Below are 26296 nucleotides of genomic sequence, written 5' to 3'. Positions count from 1 at the left end.
AGCTTAGAATGATTACCACATGGTTTTAAAAATAATTTATTCCATTAAGTAGTTTTAAAAAGATGTAAAATTGCCACGGGACACATGATAATGCATTTAGTGGAATCAGGGCCAACTTATATAAACAAATGGAGAAATAATCAAAGGTCTAAACTTGAGAAAACAGGAACAGCAGTCTGCAAAGTTAGGGCACATCCCTACTTTAATTTCCGTCTGAATACTTATAACAATATACAGGATGGTATGGTCAAATTTTAGAGAAAACAGATCATCACTATGACTACATCTGTGTTCTGATTTCTTTGAGGCTAGAGATGTCTTTTAAAAACGCCATTTGGTTTGTAGAACAGAATGTATTTTTCTCTTATGTCTAGGTTGTCTGCTACACAAGTGAGAACACCCTGTGTAACAACCTTTTGAATTTTAAAACCTTAATCTCAGGTCCGATATTCCTGACCTATGTCTTGCTATTGTGTGAAAGAAATAAGCTCTTTTCTTTTTTTTTTAACGTAAGTTTCAATTCAGAATCTTTACAAATAAAAGACTCTCACTTATGTCTACCTCCTATCACTGTATAGTCTCAAAGAGTAAGTTCAGAAGAATCAAAGGGATTTACAAAGGCACTGGACAGCAGACGCATTGGTAGTTTTCACTTTTGATCAAACACTGGCAATGCCCCCAGAACCCTGCTGTGAGTGGTCACTGGTAACACGGGAGAAACAGCCCTCTCCTCGGCTGCAATGCCCTAGCCCTCCGGGATGCAGAGCTCTGTATGTGCAAACCCTCCAGCAGGTATGGCCCAGGGGGAGGGAAGACAAACCACACCGAAAGGACAGAACTGGGATCAGATATTTCCTCCAAAGCAAATCTTTTGTCTCTACTAAAACGTGGTGCTCTTTCATAAAGCAATCCAACTGAAATGCATTCTAAAATACGAGGTACACCTCAAAACCAGGGAACAACATTCAGGTTACTTTATTACACTGCACTGGCAGCTACATAAGGTGCACTGTGAAAGGCCAAGTGCTGGTGAGAAAGGAACACCCTCCAAGGACCGCTGGTGAGTGAGTCCTGTGTGAGACTATTCACATGACTCCCAGCGGCTACCATTTCTCCTCTAGAAAAAAGCTAGTTTCATCTTCTGGTCACTCACTTAAATGTCTTCAGTGACTCCCAACTGTAAGTGTTGCTGCAACTGTCCGACACATGCAAGGCTCCTTTACTCCTGGATGCCCACCTTGTCAGTGTCTAATCAACGGTTGACCGGCAAAGCAGAGAGGATTTTTTGTCACGAACTAGAAAGTCAAAGACCCTTCCCAGAAAAGGCAGAGGTACAAACTTCACCTGTGTTTCAGGAAAAGAGCGGAAGGGAGCGCAGCACTGTCGAGGGAGCAGGGGGCACCCGGCCTCTCTGGTGCCCTCTTCCATCACGTGTGCACCTGGGGCGGCTAACAGAGCCTGTGTAACCACACTGAGGGTTTTCAGAAAATCTGCAGCAGTTTGTATTCACCTTCTCTCTAAATAACAGAAAGCTAAATTTTATACAGAATATTTGCAATTTCTAAAATTACTCTCTAAATAAGGACTGATAAATTAATCAGAATATTATTTTGGCATGTGAAATTTCAGCAATAAACACAGTACTTTTCTTAACAAACAAAACAACAAAGAACAAACCAAGAACCCCAGCAGTGAGCATGGGCCCTACAAGGTGGCAAGCTGGGCCAGGCGCGCCATCCGGCGGAGGTGGCCCCCGTTGGCGGGGCTGTAGCGCCCGGGACTGCCCAGGCCGGAGGCGTGAGGTGTGGAGCCAGGCTTCCCAGGGCTGCTGCCTGCAGGGCTGCTTCTCCCAGGGCTGCCGCTAGGAGGGCTACTGACGTCCAGGAGCTGAGACTTCAACTTCCCTTTCAGTGAGGGGCTGGACCAGCTGAGGAAACCAAGAACGGGCAGTCAGCATGGATGGCTGGATGGGATGGGGCGAGCGGAGGCCAAAGACAGGATCTGGGCCCCTGCCCCCGAGAGAACACTGGCAGAGAACACTGCAAGCCTGCGAGCTGTGAGCCCTGAAGACTGAAAGCTCATTACCATTCCCCACACGAGTGGCATGTGACCCTGAGCAGGAACCTGGGCTACTTCCGTCCCGCACCCACTTGTCAGAAGCACCCTTCCCCTTTGTCACCCCCAGCCACACGTCAGGGGACTTCCCACCAGCTTGGCTAACGGATCTGTGTGAATTTCCCCACGAATCTAGCAACTCTGATCCCTGGGCCTGTGGGTACCTCTGTCTGTCCGAAGGCGAGTAGCAAAGGACAGCGCTCCTCCACCTGTGTACGGCCGGGTACTGGCGAGGGTCCACATCCGTGTACTCCAGGGCTGCCAGAACATCCCGATCCAGTTTTGACGGCTCTTCTCTAGAAGGCACGAGAAGAAGCAAGAACCTCCATGATTACACCCAGAAATCCAGCACCACTGAGTCCATTACCAACACCGCAGGCACTAGCTGCAGGCTGCAATCCAGTTTGGGGGTGGGGGTGAGGGTGGGACTAGCATGGGCGGGGATGGCAGAGGGAACGTGCTACCCACAGGGAGGAGACCCCAGCCCCAGCCCTGCTGATAAGACGCGCTCTGTGTATTACCACCTCCAGGAAGACAGAGCAGAAGTGGGAACAGGCCATCAGCTGGACAACTGAGACTGACCCCAAGATGGCCTTTCTTCCTAAAACTCATAGGACAGCTCAGTCATGGTGGGAAGTACAGTGGACGCAAGGAGCAGCCAGGAAGGAAAATGCTGTCTCCCACTGGCTTGGAGGACCAATGAGGATGGATAGAAAGCCACCAACTCGTGAGACAGATTGAACAAGTGCCTGTCAGACTGGCCGGGGTGGAGGGAAGTGTCCAAGAATCATACTGGTGCCTGTGCCCACCACCCCCCAACACACGTGCGTGCTCCCCGACTCATACCCAAAAAGGAAGAGCCTCTGGACAGGCTCCTTTGAGGCGGGAATCTCCGAGGGCTCCGAGCCATTGCCATAGCGGGGCTCGTGCACAGAACTGTCTGGATTCAGGCACATGTTAGCAATTCCAGCAGACATCTCATTTTCTGTCCTTCCCTGGTTATTTCCAAGTCTATCAGCAGCAAGAGGTTCTAACACGTCACTTCCTCCCGCGTTCACTCTTGATGTCAGGACCTTCTTATCTCTAGTTTTCACTCTTTGATTTGGTGTCTTAGAAAAGCTACTTTCTAGATTCTGCAAATTCAGTTTATCAAACTCAACAGTCAAGCCAGAGATGGGTGAGCGGAGGTCTTCCTCCCCACTCTGGGCCTTGGGCCTCTTCCCACCCAGGGTCTTGCCATCCCTTAGAGGACTGCAAAACCCATTTCTGCTGCTGTGGGGACTGGTCGGGGCTGAGGCTTCGATAAGTTCTGTCTGCTCCAAGGGGAGGATGTCACACCCCAAGTCTCCAAAAGCAGCTGCCCTGGGCGGGGTGTTGTTTCGAGCTGTGTTTTGCCGGTTTTTTATCTCTTCCAAGCTCATGTCATCGTCTTCATCTAGAAACGCCCTCACAGAGATGGAATTGCTGCACTTCCTCTGACGGCCTGTGAGGGAGAGAAACCAGCTCTCAGAGGTGTTGACAAGGGGACTTCGGGATGTCACCGCGGATAGCACAAACGCTGTGCCAAGTCACTCCCATATTCAAAGCCTCCTCCTTGTTGCTTAAGACAGAAAACCTTGGAAAAAGTCAAGCAGGACCTTGCAGACAGAATTACAGGCTCCAGGCCCAGCTGTGCCCCGTCATGGGCAAGAAAATGAGAAGCCACAGGTTCCCACAGACCTGGCCACAGGACGGCTGCCAGTCTCACCAGCCTTGGATGCACTGCGTGTCCTTACCTAGGGCTGAGGCATCCTCCTGGCGACACGCTGCATTTTCTCCCATGTCTTGTAGGTGCTTTTTGCCTACTTCCTGCTGAGTAAGGTATTCTTCCAGCTTTTGCAGGCCTGCCTGGGAAGACAGATCAACAAAACAGCCCAGAAAGTCCCAGTATTCGACCCAGGGATACCCCAGTTCATGAGCCAGCTCCCTGTAAGAATAAAGCAAATTAACCAGTTTTGAGAGCAGAAGAAAAACTCACAGAACTGACTACACAGAAAAGAGCCACTTTATGCTAGAAATGCCCAAACTGCACCTGCAACCTTGGTTTCATTTTATCCTAAATTTTGGGCTGAAAGAGTATGCTTAACTTCCTGAAGCAGTGTCCCCCTCACAGGGTAAGACCGTGCTATGGAATGAGTCAAGGTCATGGGTGAGAAAGGTACCACTTACAAACAAACCATTCCACTCACACCAACACTCACCAGAAATAAAAAAGGGCAAACTGTAAAACTCCACTAACAAAGAACATTTTGGTTTTCATAAAACAACAGTACAAAGTTGAAGACAATTCTGGTTTGGGCCAGACATAAATGTTTAGAGGTCTTTTTCAAGTTGTGAACTTAAAGCTGGGCACATATTTTACGAAAAAGTCTCCCTGTGTGGCTCCTTTCCCCACACAGCCTCACGCTCCTTGGATGCCCCACCTGACTGCCAGGAGGGACTGTTTTCATGGAGCCTTGCTGCACAGGCTGCAGTGTACACCTCTGCAAATTAGACCTTAGTAAAAAGGCTTTAAAGTCTACCAGTAAGGACTTCTGGGAATTACTATTTTGAAAGTCCCAAGCACCAAGCACACTGGCACACAGCACACAAGATACCACCACTCGGCTCTTTGGCACTTCGTGCTCTTTAAGTACCTTCCCACTCTCTCAATGCCTCTTTCTGGATCAGATTTCCTGACACTGTGGAAGAAGCCCGCTTTCTCTCGAGGCGGGGTTTTCCAGAGTCGCCGAAAATCTTCTGCCTAGAACAGAAAGTGTGTTGAGATGCGCTATGCACCCACATTGCCAGGCAGTGCCCCCGCCCAACCCCAAACACAGTGCAGGCAACATGCCCTCCTGCTCTGGAGCTACGGAACTTCAGTTGTATCACAGTAGAGGCCAGGAGGGACCCTGCCAAGGTCTGGGCTGGGATGAGGGTCAGAACTGAACCAGGAGGCTTTGAGGGAGACCCTACAGACCTGCTGCGCAATAATGTGTGTGCTTTTTATGTTTCATGCAGCTAAATCTATTCCTAACATTTTATAGTTGAAGGTAACTAACTACAGCTTTCTTTTACTAAGAGGAAAGAGTGCATACAGGTCAGTATATGAAGTACCTCCGTCTGGAAGGTGAACTTCAGAGTCTGCAAGTGGAAGTTTCCTAGTGACAGCACAAATCCAAGTACAATGGAATGGGCATATGCTGTGCAAGGTCCATGGGCACAGATGGGGGGGCGCAGGTAATGCCAGCATGGGGAGAGTAAGCCCAGGTAAACCTCATTTCTTGGGAGCACCGCTTGTCACATACCTGCTCTAGCTAACAATAATAGAGTCAAGACACTTGTTCCTCCAGGAAAGTTCTGAAGCCTCACTGACAACTCATTGGAGTTTCATGAGACCTGGTCTCCAGGACCAAGCACAAAGCGAAAGGCTGGAAAAACCCAGCACTCCTGGTGGGGACAGCCAGGAGTTGTTCCAGAACCTTCCACAGATGCTCACCTTGGATGGACTCAGGGGCCCTGCGAAGGCTCGAAGGGTTAGAACAGGGTCTTTGGGGAAGCCTCCAGTGTGGCCAATGTGAGAGACCTCGCCTGTCTGGTCTGAAGACCACAGCTCCCCGATCACAGGAGAAGACGTGTCCTCTGCCCTCAGGAGGGGCACATAGTAGTGACCTGGGAGGAGAAAACACATGGGGCTAGGTGATGTGTGTGGACAGCCTGCACCACAGTGGCCGTTGCTGCTGCTAAGTCGCTTCAGTCGTGTCCAACTCTGTGAGACCCCATAGACGGCAGCCCACCAGGCTCCCCGTCCCTGGGATTCTCCAGGCAAGAACACTGGAGAGGGTTGCCATTTCCTTCTCCAATGCATGAAAGTGAAGAGTGAAAGTGAAGTCGCTCAGCCGCGTCCGACTCTTCACGACCCCATGGACTGCAGCCCACCAGGCTCCTCCATCCATGGGGTCTTCCAGGCAAGAGTACTGGAGTGGGTTGCCATTGCCTTCTCCAACAGTGGCCGTTAGGCCCTGGGAATCAGCCTGAGATTCAGCTGGATTATTACCCCACAGGCTCTGCATGCCAGTCAAAGATGTTAACTGTAAAAAGGCTGAGAAAGCTCTGGAGCCAGAGCAACTGAAGAGAGGTCAGTCTGTGCCAGACTCCTGCACCTAAAGAGCCCCACACTCTTCCTCTGCAGAGAAATAAGGAGGAGAAGAAAAAAGGAAAGGGGAGCAGCAAACACATGCTTGTTTCCAGGTTCGTAGGAGGACTGAGAGGGACCTGTGAACCAGAGCAGCTGAAGAGGAGCTGGAGAAACCTTACAAAGAAGATGCATGTCAACCTCCATCCTCCCCCAACTCCTATTCTGTTTTGTGTTACAATTTTAACATTGTAACACATATGTTCAGAACACATATCTGAACATATGTGTTCAGGTATCACTGAACACATATCTCCGAACAGACCTGGAATCACACACTTTGGTATGGAACCTGGAAAGGACAAAGGCTGTGAGGCCACGGGGACAATGTGGCAGGAAAGCACCAAGGACACCACGCAAGCGATGGTGGTGGCTGCTGGGGGCCCGTAAGACTTCATACCAAGAGGCCTCACCAAGCCCTGCACTAAAGAAACCACCAGGGATCTGGGCAGGAATGGAAACCAGAGAGAAGTAGATAAAGATGAACACACAGGGGAGGCAAAGAGCTTCCAGTATCTGCAGCAAGGCCATTAAGCAAGCTGCTGCCAACTGCTCAAACTCCCTGGAAACAACAGAGAGGAAAAAGCGGGTAGGAAGCGGGGCTTTCCACCGCCAGGTGCCCTGGAGCCTGTAGGCTGGCTGGGACACAGCTTGGGCACTCTGGTCCAGAGGCTGGAGGCTCCGGGAAACCGAGCAGGAAGGACTGCCCCACGGGCCCTGGTCTGAGAAGCCCTTGGCCTGGAGAGTGGTGATCCAGGGCCAGGAGGTCGAAGAAACGGAGATGGGGACAGCCTGGGCAGAGGGCGGTGAAGGACAGGGAGCCACCAAACGACTGACACAGGGGCTCCAGGCAGGCCTCTCCCGCCTTCTGGCTGCCCTGCAGGCTGTGGCCAAAGAAGAGCGGCCGGAGGCACCTGCTGCCCAAGAGGCTGCAGAGGTCAAGGCGTGAGGCTGCAAGCAACAGTCAAGTGACAGACAACTTGGTCTCCCAGAAAAGGGAAGTGGAACCCAGGGTAATTCTGAGGGGGTCCCAACAGCCCCCTGGCTTCACTCCCACAGACAAGGCAGCCTAGATGCTGCCAGGCCCTTCATGGAGGGCTTCCTCCTCACTCTGGGCGCCCACTCCCCACCTTACCCTTTAAGTAGTCTCGAATCCGCTCCTTCAGTTCTACAGATTTGTTTTTGCTTCTTTCACATATAACCTATTAAAAAAAAAGATAAGTGAACACTCTGAATCGAATTTATCACGTTTTCTTATCATGAAAATGATTTTGCAGAAGCAAGTATTAAAGTCAACACAACAAGGACAGATAGATCCTAACACTGAGTATTTCATAAAGCCCACAATAAAAAATTTATGTTTAACAATGCAATCTTCCTTCTTCAATGTTTTGTAAAAGCTCCAAGGGGCCAGGACAAGGAGAACAAACTCTGAGATTACAGGTAAATTTTACCTTCTTTCTTCATGCTGTCTACATTTCCTAATTTTCTGCAAGGAAAGGAAACCTTAAGGTGAACCATCAATTCAGAGCAGACATGTCCATACCTCAGGACTATACACTTCACTGCCTGGGAGTCTGTCTTCTACGGTTTGGCTGGACTGAAATACAACTTCTACTGAACAGGGACACAGATGTTTCATTTTTGCAACTACAGGAATCAATGTTCTCAGACATTAGAGAATATAGAGAACTGTAACATTTTAGCTACAAACAATAAAAAACCAATAACCTTAAAATAAAAAGGAAGGAACCACAAAATTACCATCTCCTGCCAGCCTGTGAGAAAAACAAATTACCACTGCACAGTGAACCCTTCAAGTAGTGCAACATTTTCTTCTAAACTCTGTAACTGGTTGTGAGAGAAGTCCAATGCTTTAAAGAAGTGTCACCACCTACTGTATGGCACATGGAACTCTGCTCATGTTATGTGGCAGCCTAGATGGGAGGTGAGTTTGGAGAATGGATACATATATATGTATGGCTGAGTCCCTCAGCCAGTTTACCTGAAACTATCAAGGCTATCATCATGATACAAAATAAAAAGTGAAACAAAAATGTGTCACCATCTTACATTGAGAAAACACACACACATGCACACAGAAAGTTGAGTCAGATTTATCCAAAATAATGGTAATTTCTGAGTTGCAGAATTGGCTGGTAAATTTTATTCTTTTTATGTGAATTCTAAACTTGCTACAGAAGTGGGTGCAACTTACATAATCACAGCAAATGAAAAGGAGGTGCCACTGCCAGAACAGGATCTTACAAATTCTATTTCCACAGGGTGGGCAGGTCCAAGCCAGCCAACAGCCCCGTGCATGTTACAAAGTAACCCATCTTCCAGTTCTCTCAGGTCCACCTTTCTCGCTGCCTCACTGCACAGAGGCACTGCTGCCTTCTCTAAAGCGCATTTTGCTCAACTGCTGACATACATTCTGACAAGGCCTGTCCCTAAGGCTTGTATGGGCCAGGTGAGAATATAGAAGAGGGGCGCAGGACAGCTCCTAGTGCACACCGAGAGAACACACGAGCAGCACCATCCTCATCACATCATCACCACCGCCTCCATTATCCCTCACCAGTTACCATCATCCTCACCATCGTCTCACATTACCACCACCACCGCCGCCATCACCACCATCACAACCGACTCCACCCTCACCATCTCTATCATCCACGACCACCACCATCAGCAGCACAAGCACCACCTCCCATGTTCTCTCTGACCCTGGTGAGCTGAAGGATGCAGAGGGAACTTATCAAAACACAGTGAGCCACCAAGGACAGCTTGACCACCCAGTTCAGGAAAATAAAATCTGCAAACTAGGGCAGTTCACTCCCTCCTGGCTCTACAGAGGCATCTTCTTCAGAGTACATCTTACTTGACAATCAAGCTTCTGTTGCCATAAGGCAAACACATGCACACAGTTACTTGTGTCTTCACAGTAGCTGTGGTTGCAGACCTTGTAATTATTTTCATTTCTAAAACTATGTAATAAGATTTTAATAGGTACTTACGTCTTCAGGTGTTTTATCATATTTATTCCTTGGGTTTTTTACAATCAAAGGGTGTGAAGAAAGCACATTGACCACATCTACATTTCCAAACTTACAAGCAAAATGCAATGGTGTGTCATAGCCCTGGGAGAAATGCAAAAGAACACTTATATAAACTTTTTTGGTTCATAAAGTTGCTTCAAGTTACTAAAAATAGGTATTTAGTAAAACAAACAAAAACCCTTAAAAATAAAAGACTATAAAAAGGCAGTGTCTTTATAGCTGAAAAGTAACTGGCACACTAGCATACACCCATTTTATGCCAGGGCATTAGCCCAGCTTAACGCTCCGTCCCTGTGTGTCCAGTGGCTGGGGGGAGCTTACAACAGAGCTAGGGTGTAACACCCGGTCAGCAAACAGCAGCTTTAACAATTCAGGGCCCAGTACAGTGTCTTATAATCAATGCTCATAAGGTAAAACAAATAGATTAAAACAAGATCTAGAATTGAGCAAAGCCCATGATTTGGTCTGTAGTCAGAACTCTCTCCAATGGCTAGTATTGCAATAAATGAAACTCTCCCCTTCTGACTCCACAAGGTTTCCAATTCAATCCCTCCCCAGTCTCCCCACAGACCAGCAGGCCCCTGAGCTGTGGAGCCACCGCCCCCGGCATGTTCACTTGGATGGCCGCAGACTAGGAGGCAGTTCGGCCAAAACAGAATCTGCTTAGGTCCACCTGCAACCACCACACGTTCCAGCCCTCGGGTTCCTCCCTCTACATGCCATGCTGCGTGCTCAGAGCATCTTTCCCAGCTATCTAGAGTCCCCAGGGCCCTGCTGTCCGCACCCACACTCCCGGCTCCAGTCCCCCTTCTCCAAGGTGACCCCAGGCCCCAGTGCAAGCAGATACCCTCAGAGCAGCTCCACCCCCGTTCTGCACCTTCTAAGGTCATCTCACTGTCTCCAGGAGCTGCTGACACCGCCCCTGGCTACCCCACACAGTAAACAGCCAGGGCTCCAAAGACCACTAGGCTCTGCCACACACACCCGGCCCACCCACCGTAGCTGTAGACACACAGAAGGATCAGGGCTGGGCTCCAGAAAAGCTATACTGACTGAATGGGACAGGCTGCCCCTTGCCAGCCCTGGCTTGACTGCCTTCTCCTAACCAGGCCCTCCCCAGTCCACCATCTACCTGAGCCGCCTCCAGCCCTGTGGCCAAGGCTGCAGCATCACCACAGCTCCCAGCCAGGCCCAGGGGGCTGGGGCCGCTGCACATCAAGGCCAGCTGTGTCCACTCAGTGTTCAAGATATCAGAGTGCAAAGCGCCCTCCACACTCCCCTTCCTTCTGGCTACCCCTCTTCCTCAAGCACATAACATACTTTCCTAACCTGCTCTGAGCTTTAGCAGCTTGACCCCAGTCAATCCCCTCACACCTGCCAGCAACTTTCATTCCCGCACAGCTGGGGGCCTCTGGGTCCTCTAGCCACTCCTGGCTCATCCAGCTTCTCCTTCACACCACACCCTCTGCTGAGCCCTGGGCTTGGAGGTCAACACTTTAAGCAATTCCTACTCTCAGTGCCTCATGGTCGAAGAATGGGATCTGTAACACCTAATTTCAAGAACTTATCCAGTGGCCTCTGTGGACACACACGCATGTTTTCAATGAGCGCTACACAGGCACGAAAAACACTGTGTTACACTGTGTTACACTTCTGGCAGGGCACACGGGCCTGTATCGCATCAAGAAGTCACACTTCCCAACTGCACTGTCACACACCCTGATTCAGTCTGTTCACACTTAGTCTAATATACTATGACTTTGTTCTCTCTGGCCTATTTCACACTTACTACTGCTTTCATGTAACCACTGTTTCCTCTTTTATGCTCTTCTTTAATTTTGCCAGCATGGCCAAAATTTTTCCCTTCCTCCTTTTCTCTCTTGTGAGAAAAGTTATTCTTGCTTCCAGTTCTGCATTTCAATGTATCATATTCAGTATGTTAGAAAATAATCCACTAGGCTGTCTTTATTTCCTCTCCTGCCAACCATGATTTCTCAAACTCCTAGGTTTCGCTCAGAATTTACAGCCCTTGGCTCTCAGCCATCATTGGGTTCTCCCTTATATAAATATGTAAAACTCTTCTGTTTCAAGAATCCTTACTTAAGCCTTATGCACCATTAAAAATCACCCCACTGGGAGGCCCCCTGGTCAGTCAGTGGTGAAGAATCTGCCTGCCAATGCAGGAGATACAGGTTCAATCCCTGGGTGGGGAGGATCCCACGAGCCGCAGAGCAACTAAGCCTGTGCACCACAGCGACTGAGCCCTGCTCTAGGGTCTCTGAGCTGCAACTACCGAGCCTGCATGCTGCAACTAGAAGCACGCACGCCTCGAGCCTGCACTCTGCAACGAGAAGCCACTGCAGTGAGAAGCTTGCACGCTGCAACTAGAGAGGAGACCCTGCTCTCCGCAACTAGAGAAAAAAGCCCGAGCAGCAATGAAGACCCAGCATAGCCAAAAATAACTGAATAAAAATTTAAAAACAAAAAGTCACCCCACTGAGCATTTTAACCCCACAGGAAATATTCTTCACATAATGTTAAATGTAAACAACAGACATACATAGGACTGTAAGGCACCAAAACCTTTTTACTTCCTGCTCCCTTTAGCTTTGGGGCATTCACTCCCCCTCCTTTCAGCTCAAGCCTCTCTGAACAAAGGCCAGGAGGGAAGTGCCCTGGGGGCGGCTCCACCCCACTTGAGATCCAGGCCAGGGGGCTCTTCTCAAGTGTGACCGGGTCTGCTCTCCCTCAAGGAATGCGCGTCTCCTCTGAGCTGAGGCCCAAATACTGTTTCCACCCCAGGATGGCTACAAGGCATACCGCTCTGTCCGGTGTGTTGAGGTACAGGTCCACCACATAGCAAATGCGCTTCTCCAGCATGTGCGGCTCGTCATCTGGGTACATGAGCCGCATGAACTCGGGGTTCTCCAGCGTCTCTAGGGTGAGCTGGCACACAGCAGCCTGGTTCTCTTTGGCAGCCACATGCATGACGTTGTACCGACACCCTTCCTGAAAGAAAACAGCAGACTCTGAGCTTCGCTTTCATCACCTGCAGTCTTGATGCTAATGATGCTAGAAGTAGGTTTACCTGTACGATGGTTGGGTTGTCCCCTGAACCAATCAGATACCGGGGATTACTCCAGATGAGGTCGGAAAAGGTGTCTTCGTCTCCCTTCTCCACAGCTTTCCGAAGTTTGGCAGTGAGGTCTTGTGTGCGTGGATTTTTATAGCTGTTTGCTCGCTCTTTGCTGGCTGTTTCTGACTCAGACAAGTACAACCCGTCTGTCACAAAAAGACAATTGAAAGACATTGTATTTCACAAACATTTTATCATTATCCACTATGTGCTTCACTGACAAGAAAAATCTTTCCCATAGATGCTGATGATCTACTTGGGAGTAAAAGCTTAAGAAACAAGGACGATCTGCAGCAGATGGATGCGTGTCCCAGCCTCGGGCAGTGAAGGACAGGCTGTGAAGCTCAGCAGGGGGAGGAAGGATATGGGCACAAGGCCAAGGATACGATCCACTCCTGCACGGGACCTTGCAAGAACAAGGAGCATCCCCAGCAAGGCAGAGTCAAGAGGAAGGTCTACTGGCTGAATCACAACACCTGTGCGTGTGTGAAAGCCATTTGAGGAACTGTCACCAAACGTGAACAGGGAAACCTGTAAGTGTTGGGAATCATCCTGGCTTCCATGGAGGAAGTGCCTCCATGAAGCGATAGAAGAGGAGGCACACAGCACTCTTGATCAAAGGCCAACTGCCTGCAAGGAGAGCCACTTGCTTCCTCAGGAACCCCAGCCAGCCTGCGAAGCAGGGCCGCTGTGAGCTCACGGAGGGGCCAGAATGAGGCTAATCCACTGGGGTTTTGTATGATGCTGAAAGCAAAGGCCCCTCACAAGACCCTGGTCCTGAGCTGGGAGTGGCAGTGGCCACGTTTCCGGCTGGACAGCTCCCGCAGGCAAGCTCAACTACTGGAGAACTCTTTTGAAGCCAAGCAGGTACCACTTGGGCTTCCCTGGTGATGTGGGGGTAAAGAATCCTACCAATGCAGGAGATGTAAGAGAATGCAGGTTTGACCCTGGTCGGGAAGATCCCCTGGAGAAGGAAATGGCAACCCACTCCAGTATCCTTGCTTGAAAAATTCCATGGACAGAGGAGCCTGGGGGGCTACAGTCCATGGGGTCACGAAGAGTCGGACAGGACTGAGCACATGCACAACCAAGTGCTTTCATAAGCACAGGTACAAGCAAGTACCACGAGTCTTAGAAGAAGGTGTAGCTTTGGGGCGGAAGTAGATAGGTCTCAGCACCTAAAAAGGCCTAGAACCCAACAGGCTGCAGGAGAGAAAGCGCAATAAGAGGGACAGAACACAGGGCAATGGAGGCCCTTTCGCTGCTTCTCCCACAGCCCTGTCAGCTTTGGGGCCTCAACAGCTGCCTGGCCCACTCAGCTCCTGTTGCCTCAACCCAGACCAGCCAACTGACCCATCCTCCTCCAGTGCTCTGTGGCCCAGGCCTCAGTTCTCTACTCCCAGCACACTGGACTTCTCTCAAAGGTGGAGAAAACTAGTTACCAAGAAAGAGGGTGTAAAATACCCAGGAGTAAATCTGACAGTAATGCCAGATATGAACTGCTATATAAATGAGCTTTTAACCCACCATTGCTAAAGAGTGGTGCCGTTTTCACAGGAGAAAGTGGTAAAGAGGTTTTGCTTGGAGAAGGGAAATAATCACAACTTCCTCTGGCAAATTTCTCAGCATCTTCTCGGTTTGTAAAAGCTTTAAATCGGGATCCTTTGTTCATCTTGACAGCTTGTAAGGCTTCCTTTTTATCTTCATAAACGTGAATCCTTTCTGTATGGGAAAAGCGACAAAGGAAAATCAGAGACGATTAACAGGAGCCCTTGTCACCTAATTCACACTTGAAGCCCCCTGGGTTTGTTAATTAACAATTGTTACCCAATAGCCTAATTTTTCTCTCATTAATATTTCAGATTTTTAATCTTCGAAAAAAAAAAAAGGGCTTCAGTTAGCAAAAAGAATACAGAAAGTTTGATCATATGAATATGCATGGATATAAATAATAAATATTTTATATATGTATACGCAGTTTTTACACCTAAGGATATAAAAATAAAATTTAATAATTTTAAAAGTAAGTCAAATAACTATGACTATTGGACTTCCCTAGTGGTCTAGTGGTTAAAAATCTGCCTGCCAATGCAGAAGACATGGGTTCAATCCCTGCTTTGGGACGATTTCCACATGCCACGAAGTAAGGCAACTACTGAGCCCTTGCCCTAGAGCCTGTGATCTGCAACGAGAAGTCACAGCAATGAGAAGCCCGTGTACTGCAACTAGAGAAAGCCCAAGTGTAACAACAAAGACCCAGCACAGCCATAAATAAATAAATAAAAAATACGCACACAAAAAGGGTACTAGACATAAAAATAAGGCAGGTTTCCCTTATTTGAAAAGACCAAAAGGGAAGTTTAATAACATGAGTATGGTTGACAGAACAGAAACAAGATACTTGTTTTCCCTTTTCAGACAGACAAAAATGTACATTTCATATTATAGAGAGGCTAAAAAGTCACTCATTCATAGCAAATAGTAATATCTTTTGGAGGACTGTAGCTTTCAGTTTTAAAAATGCATACTGAAAAAAAATACAAAAAACCTTTTGACCTGACACTCTTACCAATTTTATAAAAATAAAAATAATGTATGTACTTACATATATATGTTAAATGTAAATTAAAATATATTAAAAATATAAAAGTAATTAAAATTTAAATACATAGATAAAACATAGTAAGCAGGGTCAGGAATGATACACAAAACAGTAAGATCTGGGTGGGGAGGAATAAATTTCATCTTTATGGACCACACATATATATATAAAATGTACATATTATGTACACTGTTTTACAAAAAGTAACTTCGTTCTGATCAATATCAAGCTTTCAATACTTCTTTCCAATGCTATTTTAGTCTTATTTAAAATTACAATTCTTTAATGTTGAAAATTATAATTCACTGGCCATTTGCATTCATTAATATAAAAGGTGGTCAGGTTACAGAGAATTAAAAAAAAGTGAGGGAGATGATTAATCAAAAAATGGAGCCAGTCCATAAATATTTATAAGTGAACTATATCTTCACAGAATCCAATTTCCTTAATTTCTAAAAATTCCTATAGATTTACAAAAAATTTAGGAGCGTTCTATATAAAAATGTGAACAATGGTTAGTTTGAAGGAATGAGATTATGGTGACTAAAGTCTTCTTTATTCTCTTCTGTAGTTTGTGATCTTTCAAAATCCCTCTCCTCTGATGTAAATGAACCACCTATGTAAGAGGCACCCTACTGGTCACATTACCATTTCTTGCTGGAGTATCCTCGAAGGCGGCTGGGCACACCCCGTAGTAGAGAGGCACCTCTGCAGAGGCCCTCAGCACGGCTTTCTGGCTGTTGATGCCGCCTGAGGCACTGAAGGGCGCTGAACAGGTCTTAGATGTCACGGCGTCTTCCTCTGGAGGATTCAAGCCCACACTATAACCAAAGTCTCTGTCTTCAGAAAAGCTGACCTGCTCAGCTGGGCTCCCTACTGCAGACTTCACAATCCTTTGTGTGTCCTGGCCCAGGGATGGGGCATCTGCGGCACCAGGGTCGGACAGGTGTGAAGGCAGTGTACCACGCTCTAATAAAGCCTGAGCCAGTTTTTTCTCAAAAATGAACCTGGTTGTTGATGTAATGGGTCCACATTTCAATCCAGCTTTGACAATCTCTTCTCTAAGCTCATCTGGATTCAGGAGCTTCAATCGCGCCAAGATGGTATCCATTGTCATTTCACCTAGGCCCAAAAGAACGAAAATCAATTTGATGGTTGTAAGTATGTCTTTCCTTAAACAAATTCAGCAAAGTTGCAGGATACAAGATTCATGTACAGAAATCTGCTGCTTTTTTATACACTAATAATGAACTACCAGAAAGAGAAAGTAACAAATCCTGTTTAAAATAACATCAAAAAGGATAAAATGCCTAGGAATAAACTTAACTATAGAGGTGAAGACCTGAAGACCTGTGAAGACAGACATTTCTCCAAAGATACACAGATGGCCAACAGGGACATAAAAGGTACCCAACATCACTAATTATTAGAGAAATTCAAGTCAAAACCACAATGAGATATCACCTAACACTGTCAGAATAGTTATCATCAGAAAGTCTACAAATATCAAAGGCTGGAGATGTACAGAAAAGGGAACTCTTGTACACTGTTGATGAGACTGCAAAATGGTATAGCCACAATGGAAAAACAGTATGGAGGTTCCTCAAAAAACTAAAAACACAACTACCATATGATCCAGCAATCCCACTTTTGGGATATATCTATCTGTCTATATACACACACCCAAAGGAAACAAAAACGCTAATCTGAAACGATATGAGCACCCCCAATGTTCATAACAGCATTATTAACAATAGCCAAGCTACAAAAAAATGAAATTTTGCCATTTGCAACAACACAGAAGCGCTTGGATGGTATCATGCTTAGTGAAAGAAGTCAGACAAAAAGACAAAAACTATGTGTAGTTACGTGTATGAGGAATCTAGAAAATAAAACTAGTGAATACAACAAGAAAGAAACACTCACAGATAAAAGAGAACTAGTGCTTACTGGTGGGGAGGGAAGGGAGGGGCAAGATCTGGTATGGGATTAAGAAATGCAAACTACTATGTATAAAATAGACAAGGATGAAGGATAGGTTTACATCACAGGGAATTATAACCATTATCTTGTAATAACTTTTAATGGAGTACAATATGTAAAAATACTGAATCACCATGCTGTAACCTGAAACTAATATTATATTGTAAATCAACTATACTTCCATTTTTTAAAAAAAGTGGCAAAAGAGCTGGCTTCAGGGAACTCCCTGGTTAGGACTCCATGCTTCCATTGCAGGGGGCTTGACCCTTGACTGGGGAACTAAGATCCCGAAAGCAACACACTGTGACCAAAAAAAAAAAGGTTGACTTCAGAGCTTCATCTCAATCCATTATTTCCCCATACTCTTTGGAGTCTATGACACAATCTCATCACACCAACATTCTAGGGAGGCCAGCATGCTGGAGAAACAGGTGCACCACTTGTCACCAGTTGCAATATGTGTGTATGTGCTAAGTCACTTCAGTCGTGTCCAACTCTTTGTGACCCCATGGACTGTAGCCCACCAGGCTCCTCTGTCCATGGAATTCTCCAGGCAAAAATACTGGAGTGGGTTGCCATGCCTTCCTCCAGGGGATCTTCCTGACCCAGGGATCAAACCTGTGTCTCTTCTGTCTCCTGCATTGACAGTCAGGCTCTTTACCTCTAGGGGCACCTGGGAAGCCCAGCTGCAGAATAATTAGGAAGAAATCCCCAGGAAAGCAACTGGACAATGTCCATCAAAACTCCAACTCCAGAAATTTATCCTACAGATACATCTGTACTTTATTCCATACATGATGAGAAATTATACAAAGATTTAAACAGAAGCGCCACAGATAGCTCTGGAAGTCATTTTGCTAATACTGATGACAAACAGCGAACATTTAATATGTGGGGGATTTCCACGTGCCTGGTTCTATCCTAAGCACTCTGTCAGCACTAAGTTATTTAAAATTCACGGTAACTCCGCATGAAAGTTTATTGCCATTGCTCACCCTTGCTTCATAGATGGAGATCCTAAATCAGAGAAGCTAAGTGACTTGTTCAAGTTATACAGTCACCAATCAAATGGATGTGAACTAGAGCTGGAGCTTTCATCAATACATTTAGAGAAAGAGCAGTTAAATCTATGGTACAGGTTTAAGGATGGTTAGCTAAAATTGGGAGAAGGTAAGAAAGGACAGAGCACGGGTCACTGCTGCAGTTACTGGGGCTGGAGGTGAGGGCTCAGACTAGAGAAACAGGATGTCTTGACCACAGATGAGATGCCAGGGTTGGGGTTTGGAGGGACTGTAGTGGGCCCATAGTAATACCTAGATTTCCAGTCTAGATGCCTAGAAAGCAATTCTCCCTGAGGCAGAGAATATGAAAGATGCAAATGGGGATTTAGGAATTGAGCATCAGAGACACCCACTGCACATCAAGTAGGCATTTTGATTTTCAAGTCTGAGATTCAGAAGACATTCAGAGTGAGAAAAACAGAGATGGGTGTCAAGGGTACATAAATGAGTGCTTAATCCTTGCCTCAACACCTTGTCTCCAATTCACTGGCCTGTCATGCAGCAAGCAGAGTGAGCTTGGATTCAGTAACAGCTGAATGATAGTTATTTCTGTATTTTTCTTTTTAAATAAATTTTTATACCACCCTTCCCCCACTCACACACTCCAAGACTTCAAAAATCTTACTGAAGCCACACGCAAGGCAAAGCAGGGGTGGGGAGGACTGGGGCAGATGTTATGAACAAATGGACAGAAACTCCACCTGATCCTGATAATATTCTCTTTTGCATATACCATCCCTGTGTCCTGACTCTAAAGCTATCTTTTAAAAAAATTTATTAGATTGATGAAAAAGTAATTGCAGTTTCTGACCATGAATTTTAAATCATTATAACCAGCCTCAAACACATCTTTATTAATCAAAATAGGAACCATTACAATCAACACATTTTTTCCCAATGAGAAAAAAAAAATCCATGCTTCAAGACTTGACGAACTTTTGGAAAGCATTTTCTACCTCCTGCTGGTGTGGAAGTGCTTTCCCTGCAAAAAGTTGTTGAGATGCTTGAAGAAGTGGTAGTCAGCTGGTAAGAGGTCAGGTGAATATGACGGATGAGGCAAAACTTTGTAGCCTAATTCGTTCAACTTTTGAAGGGTTGATTGTGTGATGTGTGGCCAGGTATTGTGGAGAATTCGGCCCGTTTTGTTGACCAATGCCAGCTGCAGGCGCTGCAGTATCCAGTGCATTTCATCAATTTGCTGAGCGCACTTCTCAGATATAAGGGTTTTGCCAAGATTCAGAAAGCTGCAGTGTATCAGTACAGCAGCAAAGCACCAATGGTGACCAAGACCTTTTTTTGCTGCAAGTTTAGCTTTGGGAAGTTATCCTTCTCGGAACTTCTCGGTCCAACCACTGAGCCAGCTGTTGTATACAATCCACTTTTTGTTGCATGTCACAATCTGATCAAGAAATGGTTCGTTGTTGTTGAGTAGAATAAAAGCTGACGACACTCCAAAATAACGATTTTTAAAAATTTTCGGTCAGTTCAAGCAGTACCCATTTAACAAGCTTTTTCACCTTTCCAATTTGCTTCAAATGCCAAATGACCACAGAACGGTCAATGTTGAGTTCTTCAGCAACCTCTCGTGTAGCTGTAAGAGGATAAGCTTCAGTGATTGCTCTCTATTGGTCGCTGTCAACTTCTAGTGGCCGGCCACTAAGCGCCTCATCTTCAAGGCTCTCGTCTCCTTTGCAAAACTTCTCGAACCACCACTGCATTGTACGTTCATCAGCAGTTCCTGGGCCAAATGTGTTGATGTCTCAAGTTGTCTCAATGCTTTACGGCCCATTCTGAGCTCAAATTAAAAAAAAAAATCGCTCAAATCTGCTTTTTGCTTAACATCATTTCTATAGTCTAAAATAAATATAAAATTAACAGCAAGTAATAAGTCATCAGCAAAAGAAAAAAAAAGGGAGAAACACACATTAAAATGATAACATAACCACATGTATTTAAGAATGTATTCTAATATCAAATGGCAAAATTTAACAATGCAAAACTGCAACTACTTTTACACCAACCTAATATTTTTAATTGGAGGATAATTGCTTTATAATGTTGTAAAGATTTCTGTCATACATCAACATGAATCAGCCATAGTTATACACATATCCCCTCCCCTCTTGAACCTCCCTCCCACCTCCTAGCCCTCTAGGTTGTCACAGAGCACTGGGTAGAGCTCCCTACAAATATAGCAAATTCCCATCTATTTTACATATGGTAATGTATGTTTCAACGCTACTCCCTCAGTTCCTCTCATTCCCTGCTTCCCTGCTGTATCCACAAGTCTGTTATCTACATCTGTGTCACTACTGCTACCCTGCGAATAGGTTCATCAGTAGCATTTTTCTAGATTCCATATATATATGTTAATATATATTTGTTTTTCTTTCTGACTTGCAACTTCACTCTGTATAACAGTCTCTAGGTTCATCCACCTCACTAGATCTGACTCAAATTTGCTCCTTTTTATAGCTAAACAATTTTCCATTGTGTATATATATACACACATATATATGTATATATATACACACACATATATGTATATATATACACACAACACAACTTCTTTATCCATTCATCTGTCAGTGGATATCTAGGTTGCTTCCATGTTCTGGCTACTACAAACAGTTAAAGCTATCTTTTTAATATAGGCTAATCTGAAGAGGGGTTTGTCCTTGTAACCAAGTAAGCCATGAAGAGAACAATTATATTATATCACTAACTGTGCAACCCTGAGCAAGTTATGTAAACTCTAAGCCTCAGTTTCCTCATCTATAAAACAGATATAATAATAGCTCTACTTCTTAGCTTAACAAGAATTAGATAAAATAATGCATGTGTTTGACACTGACAAAGTATCCATAAATGTCAGGGATACGAAGTTATTACTAAGTAATACAAGCTTATTAGCCTTGCAGAATACACAGTATGCTAGAAAGTCAACTTGAATAAAGACAAACATATATCCTCTGTTACTGATATCCTTAATACACAAATATTTGCTCATGTGTGGGAAAGAAAAGATAAAGCAGAAAATAATGAGACTAGTTAGCTTCAGGGGAGGGTGCGAAACAGATAGGAAGGCCAGAGGGCAGGGGAGAGGACACTTCTGAATGATTTTATGTTCTGACTTTTAGTAACATGTCTGTGATTCACACACAGAAAAGCTATGTAAATAAACAAATAGATAGGGGAGACCTCCAAGTGGAATACAAACCAAAACAAATGTGCTCATCAGTATTACAAGTTAGTAACACAATGAATAGGAGAAGGAATATAGCCACTGAAAAATAACACATGATGCTTTCCTCTAAGGGTAAAGACAGGAAGGGTACACAGACACTCTAGCTGGAAGGTAGGTGTTCACAGTGGTATAAGTTAGTGATTCTGAAGCTTTTTGTGTGTCCTCTAGGTATCAGCAAATAATTGGATATATTGTGGCTGCTGAGACCCAGGCTCCTCACTGACAGAGAAGGGAGAGGCTACAATAGGACTCAGAAAATTTCTGTAAAGGGCCGAGAGTAAATTTTGAGGCTCTATGAGCCAAAGAACCTGCAAACACTCAAGAGCCATAGATGAAAGATGGCTGTCTTCCAAAAACAGGTAGGAGCCAGATTCGGCCTGTGGGCCATAGTTTACCGACCCTTGGGCTAGAGTTAGAAGTATCTGCAACATGTCCATTCATTTGATAGAGACATAAATATACAGATTAAGAAACTGAGGCAGGTCTGCAGACTGTATAACACTTCCTGACTTTACTACTAGCAAGCAGTATGATTACACAAGATCCTAACATTTGGGAATCTAAGTGGATGTATACAGGGTTTCTTTAACTATTTTATATTTTAATTATAAACACAAGAAGTTGAAAAATGGTACAGAGGTCTTGTGGACTCACCATGTGGCTTCCCTCAGTGGGACACCTGAAACACTGCATCCAACCCAGGCAGCAGACCCCAGCACTACACACTGAACTAACCACATCCTCACCGGGTTCTGCAGTCACTCTCCTCTTGTGTCTTTGTATGCAACTCCGTGACCACTTACCATATGATCGTTTATCACACGAATAGCTTCACACAGACATGCTAAATTACTGAACTGTTCCATCACCACAAAGATCTTCCTGCCAACTCTTGACTGTCACATCCAACCTCCTCCACTGTTCTCTACCCATGAAAACCACTGAGGAGTCCTCCGTTGTTATAATACTTTCACTTCACGTTATATAAATAGAATTATACACTACAGACCTTTTGAGGTTGGCTTTTTTCACTCGGCATAATGCCCTTGAGATCCATCCGAGCTGCTGATGGATCAACAGTCTGGCATCACTGCTGAGCAGCATTCCACAGCATGAAGGTGCCAGTTTTATCCTTCAGACACATCTGGGCTGTTCCAGTTTTTGGCAATTACAAATGAAGTTATAAACGTTTGCATAAGGGTTTTCGTGTGAAAATAAGTTTTCGACCTTCTAGGATAAATGCCCATGAGTGAAGTACAGGTTCAACTATTTGAGAAACTGGGAGTTTGACTTCAGAATGATTGCACCTTTAAATTTTTTACCAGCAGTAAATTAAAAAAAAAAAAAAATTTCTATCAGCAGTAAATGAGACCCAGTTTCTCAGGGTTTCCACTAGCATTACCAAATGTCATTGGTATTTTTTATTTTAGCCATTCTCATAGATGTGTAGTGATATCTCATTTTAAGTTTAATCTGCAATTTCATGACTGGCTAGTGATGTTGAACATCTTTTCACATGTGTTTATTTCTTCTGTACCATTTTTGTAATTTTTTGTCTTAAGTGACTTAAAAATATAAGTTAAAAATTTAAAAAGAAATAAATAAGACACTCCGAACTGTAATTTCTTAGACTTTGGTGGCTCAGACCCTAAATAAAGAATCTGCCTGCAATGCAAGAGACCCGGGTTCCTTGCCTGGGTCAGAAGATTCCCCTGCAGAAGGGAAGGGCAACCCACCCCAGTATTCTTGCTGGGAGAATCCTATGGACAGAGGAGCCTGGCAGGCTACAGTCCATCAGGTTGCAAAGAGACTGACAGCGGCTTTCCCTTCACTTTTCAGACACCACTGGCCCCAACCGTCTTCAGTCTTAGTGTCTGCATAGTCTTTCACTGGGGCGTCCTGTTTTCTGACAGGGTTTTCTGTCACAATGGGCTTTCTGACACAGTGCTGACAGTGTACCTGGACATAGCAGCATGCTATTCACTAAAGACATCACCTGAAACTTCCTGAAGGGGTGAGAGAAGGTAAACAACCAAAAACCCAACAGGCTGGAGGGCTAGCTGGACCTGTGTCAACAGGCCTGCATCTCCACACGGCTTCTGCCTGGGACTTGTCATCCCCGCCGCCGTGCGGGACCTTCCTGAGGCCTGCTCCCTCAGCTGTAAACACTAAGTCATCTGTAAGGAGCGCTGCAGCCCCGAGAGATCTAGGTAGGGTCATCAACTGTGCTTTCTGCTAATAAAATTCTATCTCCTTATCAGGGTACTTGAGAAACTGTTGTTTATCCTTCAGGAAGAAACCAAACTTGCCGGCAACGCGGTGAAAGAAAACTGAACGAAGGAGGATCTGGGATGCACGCAGGGTGCACACTGCCTTCTCGGTCAAATCAGGGGGCTCAAACCCACAAAACTGGGCACAGACGTGCTCCCGGGCGTCCAGCTTTGCGGCGCTCTCACCGTCTACAAGTCAAGGACTCGCGCGTTTTACTTCAAGTCTCTTCCCAGAACACCGACTCACGCCGGGGAGAGGGATCCAAGCTCGGAGAGGAGAAGCTCGGGGGAACCCGAGCCGGGGAGGCGGGTGGGAGAAGACGGGAAGGAGGACCCAAGTCCGGGCAAGGAAGCGGGCCCACCCGCGAATCGGTCTTACCTGAATCCGGGGCTGGGCCCGCGGCCGCGCGGGACGGCGGGTCGGGTGGACCGCTCTGACCCAGGCCCCGCGGCCGCCTGTCCAACCGCCGCACAAGCCAGCGCACCGCGATCAGCAGCACCGAGGCGCCCAGCAACTCCCAGGCCAACGCCGCCCACTCAGTCGCCGCCAGCCGCGGCCACAGCATCGCCACAACTGGCCCGGGTGCCGCCGCCGCCGCCACCGCCTCCGCCGAGGCCCGCTCGCTCGAGGACCCCACGCGCCAGGCTGCCTGCACCACTGCCTGACGGCGCCGCGCCCGGGGTCAGCTGGGGCGGGGCCGGATCCGCACGCGCGAGACAGGGCGCTTGACCCCGCGCCGGCGCCCGGCGGCTCGACAAGGGAGCGCGGCCACTATCGCCGCGTCTTCAGACTCCGGGCGCGTGAGGGCGTGGTCGGGCAGTGGCGCGGGCAGCCGGCACGCGGGGTCCTCGGGCAGGCAGACGGCCCCCTAGGGGCGGGCCCGAAGACGGGTCCACGGATCCCTGAGGCCCGGGCCTGGAGCCCTAGAAAGGGGTTGTCCAGGCGCTGGCAGGTTTCCGAGCGAGTCTCTGGGGTCAGGGAGGAGGTTGTGCTGGGGGTTCAGGCCAGGGCCGGGTTCCAGTCGCGGTGGAACCACAAATGAACCGCTCTGGTTTCTCTTGCGCTAGATGGAAACACGGCTGCTTTGCGGTTCAAAGCGACCAAATTCCTACAGGCTAGCTCTTGGTATTTTTCTTACGGACATACTTTCAAACAAGGTTTCTGACAGCTCGTGATTCTAGGAGACAAGTTTCTCCGTGCACTTTCCAGCTGCAGCATGACTCTGTTACCGAGCTGAAGCTTGCTCTGCTCGCGCAAGGCAGGCCCGATGAGTCCAAGAGAGGAGGTGTAGTGGCAAGGAATAATTAATTTGGAGAGCTGTCTGACTGAGAAGATGGCCGACTAAAGGCTCAAAGTAACCATCTTGTCGGAGTCTGGATGGCATGTTTTTTTCATATAGGCAGAGAGAGAGAATTAATGAGGAACTAAAGTCAAAAGGCAGAATAGAGAGGGAGAGGTAATGAGGTAGTAAAAAGGGCCATCAGTCTTGCAAAACATCTCTGGAAAAGGCCAGTCTTTGGAAGGGATGTGTTAATCTCTTCTCCCTTGCAGCCATGCACAGGTGGGCAGGGTCAGATTATCTATGAGCTGAACAAACCCACTTTAACAGGCAGAGGAGCAGGGTCCTTTGAGGTGTGCCATTTATGTATGATAATAACAGCAGCGAAAAGTGAGTCAAAGAAACAGTTCCAGCATGGAGTCAGAATTGGTTCTTCTCTGCAACAACTCCTCTTAACTTGGCAGCAGACTCATGTCTGCATTTGGCTTGTCTGGCTTATCTGACTTGGGTTACTTTCTTAGCCAGTGTAGGTTACTTTCTCACCATCCTATCCCTGGAGACACCCACAGCTTCCCAGACACAGATGAACAGCTGTACCTAAGGTGACCATGTGACCCCATTCACTGGACTTCCACGCAGATGGACAGGCAGGGGAGTGGTAGCTGCAGGCAGGGGAGGGGCTGACTATACAGTGGCTTAGGCAATTTTAGCAACTGGTGGAAGCATCTGTCTTAATAGTGGTGGGGTCACACAACTATGCTTGTCAAAACTCTCAGGCATGTACAATAAAAAGGCGAATTTGACTGTAATTTATACATTTACTTTTTAAATTAAAAAAACCTAAAGAAATAAAATTGACTTCCTTGGTTAAAATAATTAATTGGACAGTACTAACAGTCAATTGAGCACAACAATTGAAGAGTCAGTGAATTTGAGAATGGGTGAAGTCCAGATTAAACCCACAATGATACTGCTTTCCACCCACCAGGAATGGTTAAAATTAGAAGACTGACAGTATCAAATGTTGGTGAGGATGTGGGGCCTTTTTAGAATTCTCATACACTGCTGGTACGAGTGTAAAATGAATCAACCACTTTGAAAATCACGAAGCAGTTTCTAGTGAAGTTAAATGTATGCCTCCCTGTGGTTCAGCAGTGCGGCCCTGGGTGTGAAAAATGAAAGTTCTCAGAATGTTCACAGCAGCTTTATTCAGAATAGCCAAGCAAGAAACACCCGGCTGTTTGGGTAAACCCCAGAAGAACGGATAAACAAATTGAGAATCGTCATATGATAATCCTGCACAGAGGTTTATTATTAGCTACAAGGT

The 26296-nt window shown here is 46.3% G+C and overlaps 1 protein-coding gene across 1 annotated transcript; it reads right to left on the bottom strand.

Moving 5' to 3' along the window:
* Positions 1-20: 20 nt before the first annotated feature.
* On the bottom strand, positions 21-24315 carry ANKLE2 (ankyrin repeat and LEM domain containing 2). The gene is made up of 13 exons (XM_061384411.1): positions 24069-24315; positions 15777-16250; positions 14054-14248; positions 12479-12672; positions 12211-12399; positions 9349-9471; positions 7464-7530; positions 5633-5805; positions 4791-4897; positions 3891-4081; positions 2962-3598; positions 2280-2411; positions 21-1927 (listed from the first exon to the last, which is right to left on the bottom strand). The coding sequence occupies exons 1-13, from the start codon at positions 24253-24255 to the stop codon at positions 1705-1707; spliced, it is 2892 nt and encodes a 963-aa protein (XP_061240395.1). The 5' UTR covers positions 24256-24315; the 3' UTR covers positions 21-1704.
* Between the last annotated feature and the right edge of the window lie 1981 nt (positions 24316-26296).

The sequence above is a fragment of the Bos javanicus genome, chromosome 17 (genome assembly GCF_032452875.1).
Source record: "Bos javanicus breed banteng chromosome 17, ARS-OSU_banteng_1.0, whole genome shotgun sequence".
NCBI classification, from domain to species: domain Eukaryota; kingdom Metazoa; phylum Chordata; class Mammalia; order Artiodactyla; family Bovidae; genus Bos; species Bos javanicus.
The sequence above is the reverse complement of the archived record's forward strand: the minus strand, read 5'-3'. Positions and strand labels throughout refer to the sequence as shown.